Source organism: Elephas maximus, chromosome 19 (assembly GCF_024166365.1).
Source record: "Elephas maximus indicus isolate mEleMax1 chromosome 19, mEleMax1 primary haplotype, whole genome shotgun sequence".
NCBI lineage: Eukaryota > Metazoa > Chordata > Mammalia > Proboscidea > Elephantidae > Elephas > Elephas maximus.
This window is the reverse complement of record NC_064837.1, coordinates 71,440,566-71,453,781: the sequence shown is the minus strand read 5'-3', so window position 1 is coordinate 71,453,781 and position 13,216 is coordinate 71,440,566. Positions and strand designations below refer to the sequence as shown.

General features: G+C 48.0%; 1 protein-coding gene across 1 annotated transcript in view; it reads left to right on the top strand.

Moving 5' to 3' along the window:
- Nucleotides 1-13,216, top strand: part of NPLOC4 (NPL4 homolog, ubiquitin recognition factor) — a 65,460-nt gene that overhangs the window by 32,023 nt on the left and 20,221 nt on the right. Inside the window, exons 9-12 of the mRNA XM_049859311.1 lie at nt 2,058-2,144; nt 4,359-4,430; nt 4,804-4,930; nt 11,504-11,664. Of these exons, the coding sequence (XP_049715268.1) occupies nt 2,058-2,144; nt 4,359-4,430; nt 4,804-4,930; nt 11,504-11,664 (447 nt within the window). The remainder of the gene's footprint in view (nt 1-2,057; nt 2,145-4,358; nt 4,431-4,803; nt 4,931-11,503; nt 11,665-13,216) is intronic.

Here is a 13,216-nt window from a genome sequence, read left to right as displayed (position 1 = left end):
ATTCTAACTCACAGCGACCCTGAAGGACAGAATAGAACTGCCCCATAGGGTTTCCAAGGAGCAACTAGTGGATTCAAACTGCTGACTTTTTAGTTAGCAGCTGAACTCTTAACCACCGTGCCACCAGAGCTCTCCGTTTGGTTAGCAACCACAGCAGTTAACCACTGTACCACCAGAGCTCCCCAGTTGGTTAGCAACCACAACATTTAACCACTGCATCACCAGGGTTTCCAGGTAGAGAATGGTAAACGTTAATGGCAGAATCTAGGATGTGGGACATGGTGTTCCCTGTAAAATTCTTAAAGTGCTCTGTGCTTGAAATTTTTCATAATAAAGTGTTGGAAAAGAAAAGAAGGCGCCTAGTTCTAAAGTCAGACCTGTCAGCAAGGCGTATCCTATGCTCGCCGTTCCCATCCTCTCCGCACCTTAAACAGTTTTTTGGTTTACACTCCTTTGGACTTCTAAAGGTTTATTTTTTAATGTAAGTAGATGCACATGCACACATACACTCACGCTCCCGTCACAGGTCAGCAGGCTGCGTGTTCTCAAGTCCCTCAATGCCAGTACACTCTGGCCGCCTTTGAAATGCCAGGCAGGGGATGGGTGCTGCTCTCTGTTGCTGCTGGCGCGGCTGTACCGGCTCCTGAGTGGCAGGCCCTCTGCGGCTCCTACACAGGTGCCACGCTCCTTCCCTGGCTCTGTTTAGACAGGTTTTAAGTATAGTTTAACCCCGTTTGACATTTTGAGTATCTCCGTAGAGGGTACCTGTCGTGTTTCCCAGGCCTCGTGCGATGGTGCATTGTTTCAAAAGAGACACCAGATGTCTATAGAGACGTAACTACAGAGACCTGAAGACCCAGACTGAGGTGCCCCGGGTCCCTGTGACCCTGGTACTGCTGTGGACGTGCAGAAGGTGCAAACTCAGTTCTGTAGAGGGTCTCGAACAAGAGCATTAACAGCTGTGTAAAAGAGCTATGAGAAAAAGGAGACAGAAGCCTGTGGTGGTCAGACCTCGAGGACAGCACCAGCTGAGTTCCATAGGCCCTGGAGGTGGAACCTTTGACCTCCAGCTCATTAGGAGCTGAAGCTCGTGCTGCCCTGCCAGTAAGTAGATATCTCTTAGGTGTGGCCTGTGCCCGAAGGCATTAGTTGTCTCCATATGGGTAGTGCCCAGCAAACAAAGTTCTTTTGTTGTTTTGCTAAAATTTGACTAATTTACAAGGATATACTCAATTAGTATAACTCAATTTGGGATGACCATCACCTTCCTATTCCTATGTTTGGGATTTCTGTTAGGTATGGTACTTATTAATAACCCTCTGGCTGCATTTAACTGAACATTAAAGTTTTTGGAAACGTTGTCAACTCCAGAAAGTTGGTATCTTGTAGCAGGTTCACGCTGCATGTGAGCAAGCATAGCCAAGCTCATGGAGCCCAGAGCCAAGTGTTCTGCTGACATCAGAATATTGATTTTTGGTGCCTTTCAGATTGTTAGGGTACAGCATTGGTCTCTCCCTTAGGTGCATACTGCCTTTTTAACACGGTATCTTGACTGTGAAATTTAGCCTTGCCCCTGCAGGAGCTGCTAACAAATTTTGTAAGGCTGTTTCCTGGGGACAGTGTGCTAGAGCTTTAATCTTGCCTTATCTAGCCCAGCCTGGATGAAATGAAACTACGTATCCAAGGATGTTTTGAAAACAACTTCATTTCCCAATGAAGGAACCTTTAAAACAAGATCTAGAAAGCCTTCTTTGGTCCTAGACAAGCACTCAGTAAAGAGCATTGACAAGAACCAGTCCGAGTATTGCCTCTTCATGCTCTCTCCTCCAGTCTTGCCTGAAAGAGCAGTGCAGTCTGAGAAGGGAAAGCACCAGGAGGGGTTTGGGTTATGTTTTATCTGATTGCCCGGTGGCCTTCTGCTGCCATAATTCCTCTTTCTGGCACGTGGGAGGCCCCGCGCTCCTCTGTGGCCCTGAGGTGAGGAGGAAACAAAGCAGTGCAGCTTCCCGCATCTGAGCTTTTAAAATCCGTCTTCTCTCTCTCTGATCCCCCTTCAGATTGGTACACAGAACAGCTTGGAGCTTCTTGAAGATCCGAAAGCTGAGGTGGTTGATGAAATCGCTGCCAAACTTGGCCTGAGGAAGGTATTGAGGTGTCTGTCAGCTGGGCTGGAGGGGAGGAGTCTGCGCTCTGTGTTGGGCTTTCCAGGCAGGTGGCGCAGACCGGCCTCCCTGCTGTGCAGGGCCAGGCGCAGGCCTGACACCTTGAAGCCCCACTTGTGTTTATTGGGCGCCAGTAGCTTTTATGTTTTCCAGACCTGAAATAAAATGAGAAAGTTTCCTGGAGCATAAAAGAAATGATCCAAACGCAGGAGCTGTTAAGTTGAGGGCCGTCAGCCACGTTAATTGAAGGCTGTTCCAGAGCAGGGAAGGGGAAGCAGTGGGAATACGCCCAGGCTTCCTTGCCTGGGGGGCACTAAGCTGCCGTGTATGTTTCAGCCCATCCACCTCACGCATCCCCTTACGTGGGAGCCTCCCTGGTGTTGTGCCAGATCTGAGTGGACATCGAGGTTCACGCCAGGTCACAGCGCGCTCCTCCTGTCTTGCTTGCTCGCTCGCAGCTCCCAGTTATTACTTCAGTCACCTCTGGATTTGCCTCTGAGCCCGTTAGCCTTCCTCGGTTCACTGGGCAGTTAGAAGACAAGGGATTTTCTTTTGAGTGTGTTGGCGTGGCTTATCCCATGCCTGTGATAGAGTTCCCAGGAGCTTTAAGATAGGTTTTCAGAGATGCATGTTTGCCTGTGAATTTGAAAACATCTCAGCCTCAGACATGCAATAGTAAGAGATACATAAGTTTTAAGATTTATTTTTTTATTTCCTAATCAATTTAGATGGTGAAAAATATACTCTCTATTTTTTTATAGATGGAGGGAAACGGGCAATGTGGTTTAAACCTGGGGATGTCACTGAGCAAGCCTCTATTTTACAGGTTTACCTTTTTCAGAAAACGTGCCCAATTGTTTCTAACGAGGAGTCGCGATCTTGATTTAGGGTTGCATTTTGGTTCAACTTCTGGAACTTTCTTTCAACAGAGAACTTAGTGCGATTTTTTTCCCGTGTTATATACCATAAAAACTATAAAGTTCATAGTAACCATAGTTGTGACAGAGCATCTTGAAGTTGGTTGCTTCGTCCAAAGCACAGGCTCCTTAGCTGTCATTTACCCCAGCTTGAGTTTGGTTCTGCTGTTTCCTACTTAATTATGTTTATCCTTTCAGCCGTACTGTCGGCTGCCACCCTCCTTGGATTCTTTTGTTCATGTGGGCATTTTTAAAGAAAAGTCCGTACGTTGGCCAGGTCGTATCTGCAGGAGATGGACTTGAAGTGTCCTGTGCCTGGGCCCTGCTGGAGAGGCCAGGGCGCCCTGTGGTTCTTGGGTGCCACTGAGTCGATTCCAACTCACAGTGATCCTGTGTGACTGAGTAGAAATTTTTCTTTTTAAATGATAGTTTATTGTGTTTAAGTTGAAAATTTACACAGCAAATTAGGTTCCCGTTAACAGTTTCTGCACAAATTCTTCAGTGATGTTGGTTACATTTTTCGCAGTGTGTCATCGTTCTCATTCATCCTGTTCTGGTTTACCGTTTCCAGTACTCTAGTTTCCCAGCTCCCTTACCTTCTCATCTTTGCTTCAGAGTAATTTTTGACCATTGGGTCTCATACAGATGATTTTGTAAAGGAGCTTGTTACTCAAGGGTGATACTCTTATTTTATGAGCCCATCTGTTATATAGCTATAGGCTGTAACCTTTAAAGGAGCAGATTGCCAGGTCTTCTCTCCTGCGGAGCTGCTAGGTGGATATGACCCTCCCACTTTTCTAGTTGTTCACTGCCTAAAGGAAAGAGGGAAGAAAGTACTTTGCTAGGAGGGGCTGGACCCACTACACAGCTTAGGCAGGGTTAGTCGGGGTTCTGATTTGGGAAGATCAGGAAGTTTTGGGGCGGAGGTGACCAGTGATCATGGAGCTCAGGGCAGGTGCAGATGCTGCAGCAGGACTGCCTTTAGGGTGCCTGGCAATGGGGCTTTCAGCTCCTGTTCCCTCAGAGGCTTCTTTCCAGCCCTGCCTCAGGGCTTCTGGGAGCAGCTAGTAGAAGTCTCCATTATTTCCCCTTTTATTTTAAGCACCGCTCACTAGGGATCCTGTTCTCTTCTCTAATGGAGAAAAGCTCCTGGAGCTGCTGCTTACTCGTTAGGTGTTGTCTTGCTGAGAATGTTAGTCTTAAACTCTGGGCAGAAGCCTGAAAACACTTGTCTTCTGTGTCAGGGGCACACTTAAAGGCATTTTCCTTTCTGATTAAGGTTGGCTGGATATTTACAGACCTCGTCTCTGAAGATACCCGAAAGGGCACGGTCCGATACAGTCGAAATAAGGTGAGGCAGAAGCAGAAGTCGCTGGCCCAAAGCCTGGTCTCCAGCCGTGGGGACCTGTGTGCGCAGGCTCTCTGAGCGACTCGGCCTGGCTTTCCAGACCGAGTTGTGTTTTCAGGACAGTTCTTCCGATAAAGCAAGGCTAGGGCTGCTGATTCTAAGAGCAAAGCCTACCTCCCCGTTGCAGCCTGTGGCCCTTAGAGGGCGGGGCCAGCCTGTGGGCCTGGGCGTCTGGCTATACTTATTTATGGTTTATTGGAAGATGTCGTAATGGCTGGCGACTATAGGCATCCTGTTTCAACATAGGTTTTGAGAGTCGTATACGTGTGTTTGGCGTGATGCCATAAAATTTGACGTGCTGGTTCTCTTGTCTTAGGACACCTATTTCCTGAGTTCAGAAGAATGTATCACTGCAGGAGACTTCCAAAACAAACATCCCAACATATGTCGGCTCTCCCCAGATGGACACTTTGGATCCAAGTTTGTCACTGCAGTGGCTACAGGTACAGACCTGGACGGAGCTGTGTGGTGAATATTACCGCGTGATGAATAGATCTTGTTTTCTGTTCCAGTAGCTGTTCACCCTTAACTTAATTATACTAGCTTTCTTAGTAGATCTGTGAGACTTGGACTCCTCTTTTTAGTTTATGGTAAAAATTCCGAACTTATCAGAATCACCCACAAAACGAATAACAGAATTGGGACCTGGGCTTAGCTTTCCTCTAGCCCAGAGCTTTCTTCCCAGGTCTGTTGCTTTGCCAAGTTAACTGTTGGCCCTTGGAATCTGAGCTTGGGGGTTCACCTCCACCCCTTCCTCCCAGTAGCCAAGGGTGACTATAAAGTCAGCTGTGCAGAGGGGGCACTCGCTGTCTCCATGGATCACTGGTTTAGTGTGACATCATGGATGGGAGCGTCACTTCCACTCCACAGCTTTTGTGGGAATGAAGATTCTGTGTTTGTCTGTGATGGTATATATATTACACATCATACAATACACACAGAGTACAGTAAAACCAGCGAAAGCCAGAACCTGTGTAAGGAGGAAGCCTGTCAGAGAAGGAGCACTCAAATATTTTTCACTATAATGAGTGATGGAAAGGCGGCAAGACGACTGTCAGAGGTGGAAAACTCGCAAGACCCAGAAAAATGAGGCAGTCCCATCTACTCTGGCGCGCACAGGTTTCACTGTAGTAAAAGCTGTGCAAAGTACCACCAGAGCTTGTGCCACACACTCGAGGTGCTGCCCGAGAGAAAAGGCGGGTGTAAGAGGAGCTGGAGAACCGATTCATAAAAACAAAGTCTGTGTGGCCAGGTTTTTGCTATGTGAGCACTGATCTCGCACCATGACGACCTGGCTTCTACCCTCCTAAAAATCAGCCATCCTTCTGGATCTGTGGAACTGCTCCCCACCCCATCGCCCCTAGTGTAATTAACAAACAGCCCAAGCACGTGAGTAACAACCCACCATTAACCGGTTGACCCTGTCTGCTGCTGTGAGACCTGTGTTGACCAACTTCTACCCACCGCCTGAGTTTTTAAACTTTGCTTTGTGTTACTGTGCCTGAGGTCCCTTGATTTAAGATCCATGTGGACTCACAAGCATCTGGTTCCTGGGGCATTAGGAGTGAGGGGCAGTGGTAGCATCTCTCACATGTTAGTGTGAATTAGTTGGATTAGATTTCTCTTCCTTAGTTGCTGCAGGGTACGAGAATGAAGGAGATTGGTGGGCGTCTGACTGGGTCAAAGGAGACAGGTGCTTGTGCCTCACAGACTGCTTCAGCCAGGGCAGCCCTGGGCAGGGGAGAGGTTACAGCGGGAATACTGGGCCGCAGGAGAGCAGCTGCGACGCCAGAGGAAGAGTCACTGGACACCAAGGAGGAGGCAGGCCTGCGGCTGCAGGAGAACCACTAGACGCCAGGGAGGAGGCAGAGAAGAGAGACATTTTACGTGGTTTAGAATTTTGCCAAGCCAGCCTACCACTTGGAGAGGGGGAGAAAGTATGGCCTTTCTATTCCCTGCGTCACGTGATCCCCCAGCCCTATCCCGAATACAGGCTGATCTTCTGGGCACAGCATTGTGGGCTGGGAGGTCTCAATCCCGTCAGACGAACACCGCCTCCGTGACATTTTGTGACACCCCTTTACCATCCACAAGGAAACCTCCTAGAGGTACAGCCTGCTTGCACATGTCATGCTAGGACAGCAGAGCAGTGCCCTTGCTCTCGTGTAAAGGAGAAAGGATGGGAAAGAAAAGTGTGTCAGTGCCTCTCAGCGTGTCAGTGCTTGGGGACGGACCTTGTGGGGACAACATAGCGAGGTTAGTCGGTGTGGACATGTGGCGGGGGGCAGAATTTGACCAAGGGGACTGCCGGAGCACCACCTGCCAAGGCGGGTGGGACTGCTGGTCACACACCGCCGCTGCTCTCACTGTTTGTCGTGTCGTTGCCTGAGAGGACCAGGAATGCTCAATGGGGTTCTGAGCAGAGCCGTGAGCCCTGCTTGAGCCCTCCCTTGTGTTCCCAGGGAGCTCCCTGTGTAGTGACTGTGCATGCATTTCTGCGGTCTTGGAGAGGGTAGAACTGACTACTCCTGGATCACCACAAGGAAGGGTTTTTGCCTACTGAGTGTGCAGGTGACAGCCAGAGGCCTGTGGAACAGGGGCCATCTTTGTTCTGTGGGATACTCCAGGATACACCAAGATGGCCACGTTCGGGCTCCAGTCCCCAAGTCATCGATACAACAACCCAAACCACTTGTACAGGTTTCCAGAACCAGGGCCCTTGCTGGCAGCTGCTGCTTCAGACTCTTGTGGGCTCCTGTGGTAACTCGACCTTTTAGTGGCTTCTTTCTGTGGGGAGGTTATTCCATGGGCACAAAACGGGCAGAGTTTTAGAATTGTTAAGTAGCTTCTAAGTTGGGGACTGCCTGTCCCTCCAATTATTGAGTCCTACCTGTGGTTGGGGGTCTGAAGATAATACTGGTTGTCCATGGAATTTTTGCCTCTGGAATTGGCACGTTACTGAAAAATTTTGGTATCCTGAGACCAATAAACAACTTAATTTCTGAAAATGTCTGTAGCTAGGTCTTCCTGTGCTCACGTGCCAACCTGTTCTCTTCAGTGACGTGTGATATGCTCAGGACGTGTTGCTCCTCTTTCTCAAGACAAGCCCGTGGGGGAAGGGTGGTGCTCCGAGATGAATTAGACGCCATTTGTATTTCATAAGGCTCAGACACGGTGGTCCTGTCCCTGCCCTGCTGTTCTGTTTAATACATCTCAGACACGCAGGCTCTTGTCCCCGCCAGGCCGTTCTTGACCAGGAGAGCGCAGCAGGGTTCTGTGGTGCCTCTGAAAATAGACTTGCCTGGGTACCATTCCCAGTGACCCCAGCTGGACAGAAGGGTCCCGCCCTGTTGTTTGTAGACGTCTCCCAGGAGGCTCCAGTGGGGGCGGTGTAGCTGGGGCCTCAGCCTCCCCTGAAGCTGCTGTGGAGGCTGGGAGCTCGGTGTTGTCTAAGGCCTCGCTTGTGTCTGTAGATCTGGCTCTCCCTCTAATTGTACATAAAACTACTCTGGCTTATTTCAGGGGACATCTAAGTCAATTGGCATAATAAAATCTTAAGAAAACATTCTGCATCCCACTTTGAAGAGTGATGTCTGGGGTCTTAAACGCTAGCAAGCAGCCATCTAAGATGCGTCAATTGGTCTCAACCCAGCTGGATCAAAGGAGAATGAAGAACACCAAGAACACAAGGTGATTACAAGCCCAAGAGACAGAAAGGGCCACGTGAACCAGAGACTACATCAGCCTGAGACCAGAAGAACTAGATGGTGCCCGGCTACAACCGATGACTGCCCTGACAGGAAACACAACAGAGAACCCCTGAGGGAGCAGGAGAGCTGTGGGATGCAGACCCCAAATTCTCATAAGACCAGACTTAATGGTCTAACTGAGACTGGAAGGACCCCAGTGGTCATGGCCCCCAGACCTTCCATTGCCCCAGGACAGGAACCATTCCCGAAGCCAACTCTTCAGACATGGATTGGCCTGGACAATGGGTTGGAGAGGGATTCTGGTGAGGAGTGAGCTTCTTGGATCAGGTGGACACTTGAGACTATGTTGGCATCTCCTGCCTGGAGGGGAGATGAGAATAGAGGGGGTTAGAAGGTGGTGAAATGGACATGGAAAGAGAGAATGGAGGGAGAGAGCAGTCTGTGTCATTAGGTGGAGAGTAATTGGGAGTGTGTTGCAAGGTGTATATGGGTTTTTGTGTGAGAGACTGACTTAATTTCTAAACTTTCACTTAAAGCACAATAAAAATTACTTAAAAAAAGAAAAATTCTCTGGCTTGAGACTCTGGCGCTTTGCACAAATGAGCCTGAGAAGCCTTGTGGAAGAACAGTTGTAAGGCATCACACCCACTCCCTGCCGTGACGTGAGCATCTCCACATCCTTATCATTTGGTGCACGCAGCGCTCTGGACTTTGAGGGCTGCATCCCAAGGACCTGGTTTTGAAAACAAAAAATGCAAATTTAGTGACAGCTTGGTTCCTCTGTCATTGTTCCTTGCAAGGCCTGTGACCCATCCCACACGTGGATTCCTGCAAGGCCGGCTTGTGGAGAGAGTGGTGGTTAGCTGGCCCACCTTCCTTTGCTTCTGGCCAGTGTTGTTTTCCGGCAAGGTGAACGAGCCTTCAGGACTGTGGTTTCTTGCTGCTCCACCTGGAGAGGAGTTTGCAGCTCATCTCAGTGAATTTACCTTTGGAGAATATCCCTATGGATTAATTTTCCTTTTTTTAGCAGCTTTCAATTTTACAAATACTGCTTTCCATTTTCCTCTTATTCTCAGAGGCCAGATTTTTCCTTCTCTAATGACCTATCACACTTTAATGATCAATCTAAAATCCAGTGCAGGTTTACAACGCCCAAAGTGAAACACTAGCCATATGCACATACTACAGTCCCCTGCTCCTTCTGAGCCAGCGTCCGCATTTGTGTGGGATTTGCTCAGCGCCAGCTCCCTGCTGCACGCACCCAAAAGGTGATGTGTCTGTGCTGCCGGCCAGGTCACGGTCAGTGGATGTTTGCCCAGAGTTGGCTCCCTTTCCTGAGTTAGGACTAGAGAGGAGATGCTAGACTGTCATAGAGGGGGCCTCTAGGCCCAGTTGAACCAGAGCATCTTGAAGCCAGCTGCTGCCTCCTATGTGTAGACAGTCCTCCCCTCCATGGGACCTGGCCCAGTCTCCTTCCTTTATATCTCCAGTTGCCAGTTAATCCCTGCTCCTGACAAACACTTGAAAGCCAAGTGGATGACATTTCTGTTCCCTGATCAGTGAATTACTCTTGGTGTTTTTGTCAGAGAAACTGAGATAGAGATGTTGAGAGTGTAAACTAGTAGTGTCAGGGCTTGTCTAACATCAAGAGGAGGAATGAGGATCAAGATCAGCCCAAAGCTGGTTCCTGTGAGTCAGAGGTCAGCCATACCTCTACTCGCCAACTTTTTCACCTTTTCTGACACTAGCCCTGGCCTCCCCACAGCACATTCTACTTCTCTGTGGGTTCCATGATTTGTTGCAGTGGCCACACAGAACTCACAGACCATACTCACAATTATGTCACTTATTAGGGAACTACAACTTGGGGTCAAGATCAACTTGGAAGTAACAGGATACAACTCAGGTGACAGGATACAGTTCTTCAATCAGGACAGCTTCCAACCAAGACAGCTCTTACCTTCTCAGCTGTGCCAGCAGGCAGTCAGGCCTTCTCTCGCCCGTGCCCTGCTCGAGCAAGTGTTACAGCTCTAGCTTCACCAACAAGTGCCCAGAGGCACTTAGCTCTGTCTCAGTCTATGGGTTGGCAAACCCACTGCACCTGCCTTGTGCTGGTCTTCTTTCTGGTTCCAGTTGCTCATACTGCTGCCACCGTTTCTTTGCCGCTTGTTTCGTGCCATTTTCGGTGTTACAAGCTGTCTCCCGTGTCTAGGATGTTCTCAGCACGGGGTCCTGGGTCCAAAGGACGTGCTCCACCCCAGACTCTTCCTAGTGGTAGTGAGGGCCCCCTCAACTTCTGTGCAGTTGGCCCTTGTGTAAGCCTACTTCTTGTCAATTTCAAGTCATGGCCCTCCTACCAGACCACAAACCAACCAATCGTCTTGGTAGGCCATAGTCACTTAATTTGCATAGTAATTGACCAATTCTCCCAACAGTTACTTAATCCTATTGGGTGGTTTTACATACCCTATTTGTGTAGTAGACGGACCAATTCCTTGTAAGACTGTGGCCCAGCCAGTCACTTTGGCAAAATTATAAACCCAAGGCCAGAAAGGCCATAGATAAGAGAAGCCCACTGCACTAGAGAAGGTTACTTTTTATTCCCTAAAGCCAGTGTGGCAGTTGGTGTGCAGCACGTGGTCGTCAATGAGTAAACCTGGGCTGGGGGACTTTGACATGTTGCCCGCTGCACCTCCAAAATGTGAGGGTTGTCCCCTCAGTGGGGGTGAGGCCCTGTGGCATTGGTTAAATGTGGTAGCTGTGTAGGGTTTTGTAAAGTAGAGACTGTTCTGTGTGCAATACAAATGCCAGTAGCTGTTTTTACTCAGAGTAGTTTGTCTTGTTTTCTTGTATGTACTCCCCGTACCTCTTTCCACCTCCAGATGCATTTGTATCCCCCTGCCCCTCATTCTTTCAAGAACAAAAGTTTGCTGTACTGTAGGACTCTGTCATTTACATCTCTTGAGCTAGTAAAAGCCAGGAACCTAAGTGCTTGATGTCACCAAGCATACCTCTGGGTGAATGTTGGAGAATGTTGTTTAACAATCCTGTTTCCTCAATTCTGATAGAATGTACCACTGGGGAGACGTGTTCATGGAACCAAGAGGCTGTCGATGAGAGCAGCAGAGTCTAGATGTTCTGTGTCCAAGGCCTTTGTGCTCAAGCCACTTGTGAAACTAGCGTTGAGTGGGTTTGAATTCTTATCCAAGAGCGTATTGTTTCTGTTGGTCAGAAGTGAAGAGTAACAGATAGGTGTTTTGAAGTTCCTTTGGTAGATAGTTTTCTGAAGATCTGTCTGTCTTGCAGGTGGTCCCGACAACCAGGTCCACTTTGAAGGTTACCAGGTGTCCAATCAGTGCATGGCCCTGGTCCGAGACGAGTGCTTGCTGCCATGCAAAGACGCCCCCGAGCTCGGCTACGCCAAGGAGTCCAGCAGTGAGCAGTACGTGCCCGATGTGTTCTACAAGGTAAACAGCATGGTGGTAAAACGAGGAATTGAGCAGATGGAGAACAGTGTGAACATTTGCCTGTTCTGGAGTTTTCTAACCCATTTATCCACCGTGGTTATTTGGAACCCTGCTTGTGACTAAATGCATACTGCGTTCCATAGCATTTCCAGGGCTCATTATTGGCTATCCAGGCTTTTGTGATGTTAGGCATTATACCCAGAGCTAGAAAAACACACACTGGGTTTGGGATGTACAACGCCAAGTCAAACCATGGCAACACACAGTTACAGTTTCTAAAAATGAAAAGCAGTGTGTGCCAGGGCCTCACCAGTAGTAAAGAATGGAGTTGTGTGGCCAGTAATTAGGCTTTCCTGAGGAGACCAGGGTTTAAGCTAACATTTTAGACAAATAACTGTCTATTTCTTAATCTTTACTTCTTGTGAAAGCTATAAAAACTATATTTACTGGAAAATGTTGTCAGCTTTGAACACGTAGGAGTGGGATGGCTCTTCTAAGACTAGCTAGAGACACGGTTTATATCCTCGGGAGTTGTTCCATGTTGTGATAAAGGCACCAACCTAGGTACCGTTTATGGTAGACTGGGTTTCCACCTGACACCACTTTTCCTTCTGCCTGAAGGACTTCCTTTGGTACTTCTTAGAGCGCAGGTCAGCCTTTGTATGCTTCTATGGTATTTTCTCTGTAAAGAATTCTGGATTGATGGGTTTTTGTACCACGGTTGTCTGGCTCACATTGATGCCAACAAGAAGTCTGATGTGTTCTTTATCTTTTTCCCTCTGACTGTAGCGTGTCTTTTTTCCCCTGGCTGCTTCAAAATTTTTCTCATCACTGGCTTTAAGCTGTTTGATTGTGACATGCCTTGGTATAGTTACTTTCCTATATCTTGTGCTTGGGATTTGTTGAGCTTCTTGAATCTGTGGGTTTATAATTTCCATTGTACTTGGAAAATGTTGTGCCACCCAGTACTCGCTGCAGATAGAGTCCTTGATTCTCCACATCCTCACCAACACCTGGTGTTACCCAGTGCCTACATCTTGCCAACACCTGGTGTTATCCAGCACTTACATCCTCCCAACACCTGGCATTATCCAGCGCCTACATCCTCCCATCACCTGGTGTTATCCAGCGCCTACATCTTGCCAGAACCTGGGGTTATCTAGCACCTACATCTTGCCAACAAGGTTATGGAAAGTAGCATCTTGAGGTGTGAACATGCACTTCTTCAATCACTAATGAGTCTGAGTATTTTCATCATACCAGAGTTTATTGTCACTGAGAGTTCTCTTTATGGCCATTATACCATGTCTAAGATACGTTTGAAAATCTAGTTTCTTTAAAATGATTTGATTTTTTTCAACAGTTTTTAAATCCATGTGTGCACTTTTGGCCATTGTTTTTATCATTCCTACCAACTTTTAATTTTTATTGTGCTTTAAGTGAAAGTTTACAAAATCAAGTCAGTCTCTCATACAAAAATTTATATACACCTTGCTATATACTCCTAGTCGTTCTCCCTCTAATGAGATAGCACACTCCTTCCCTCCACTCT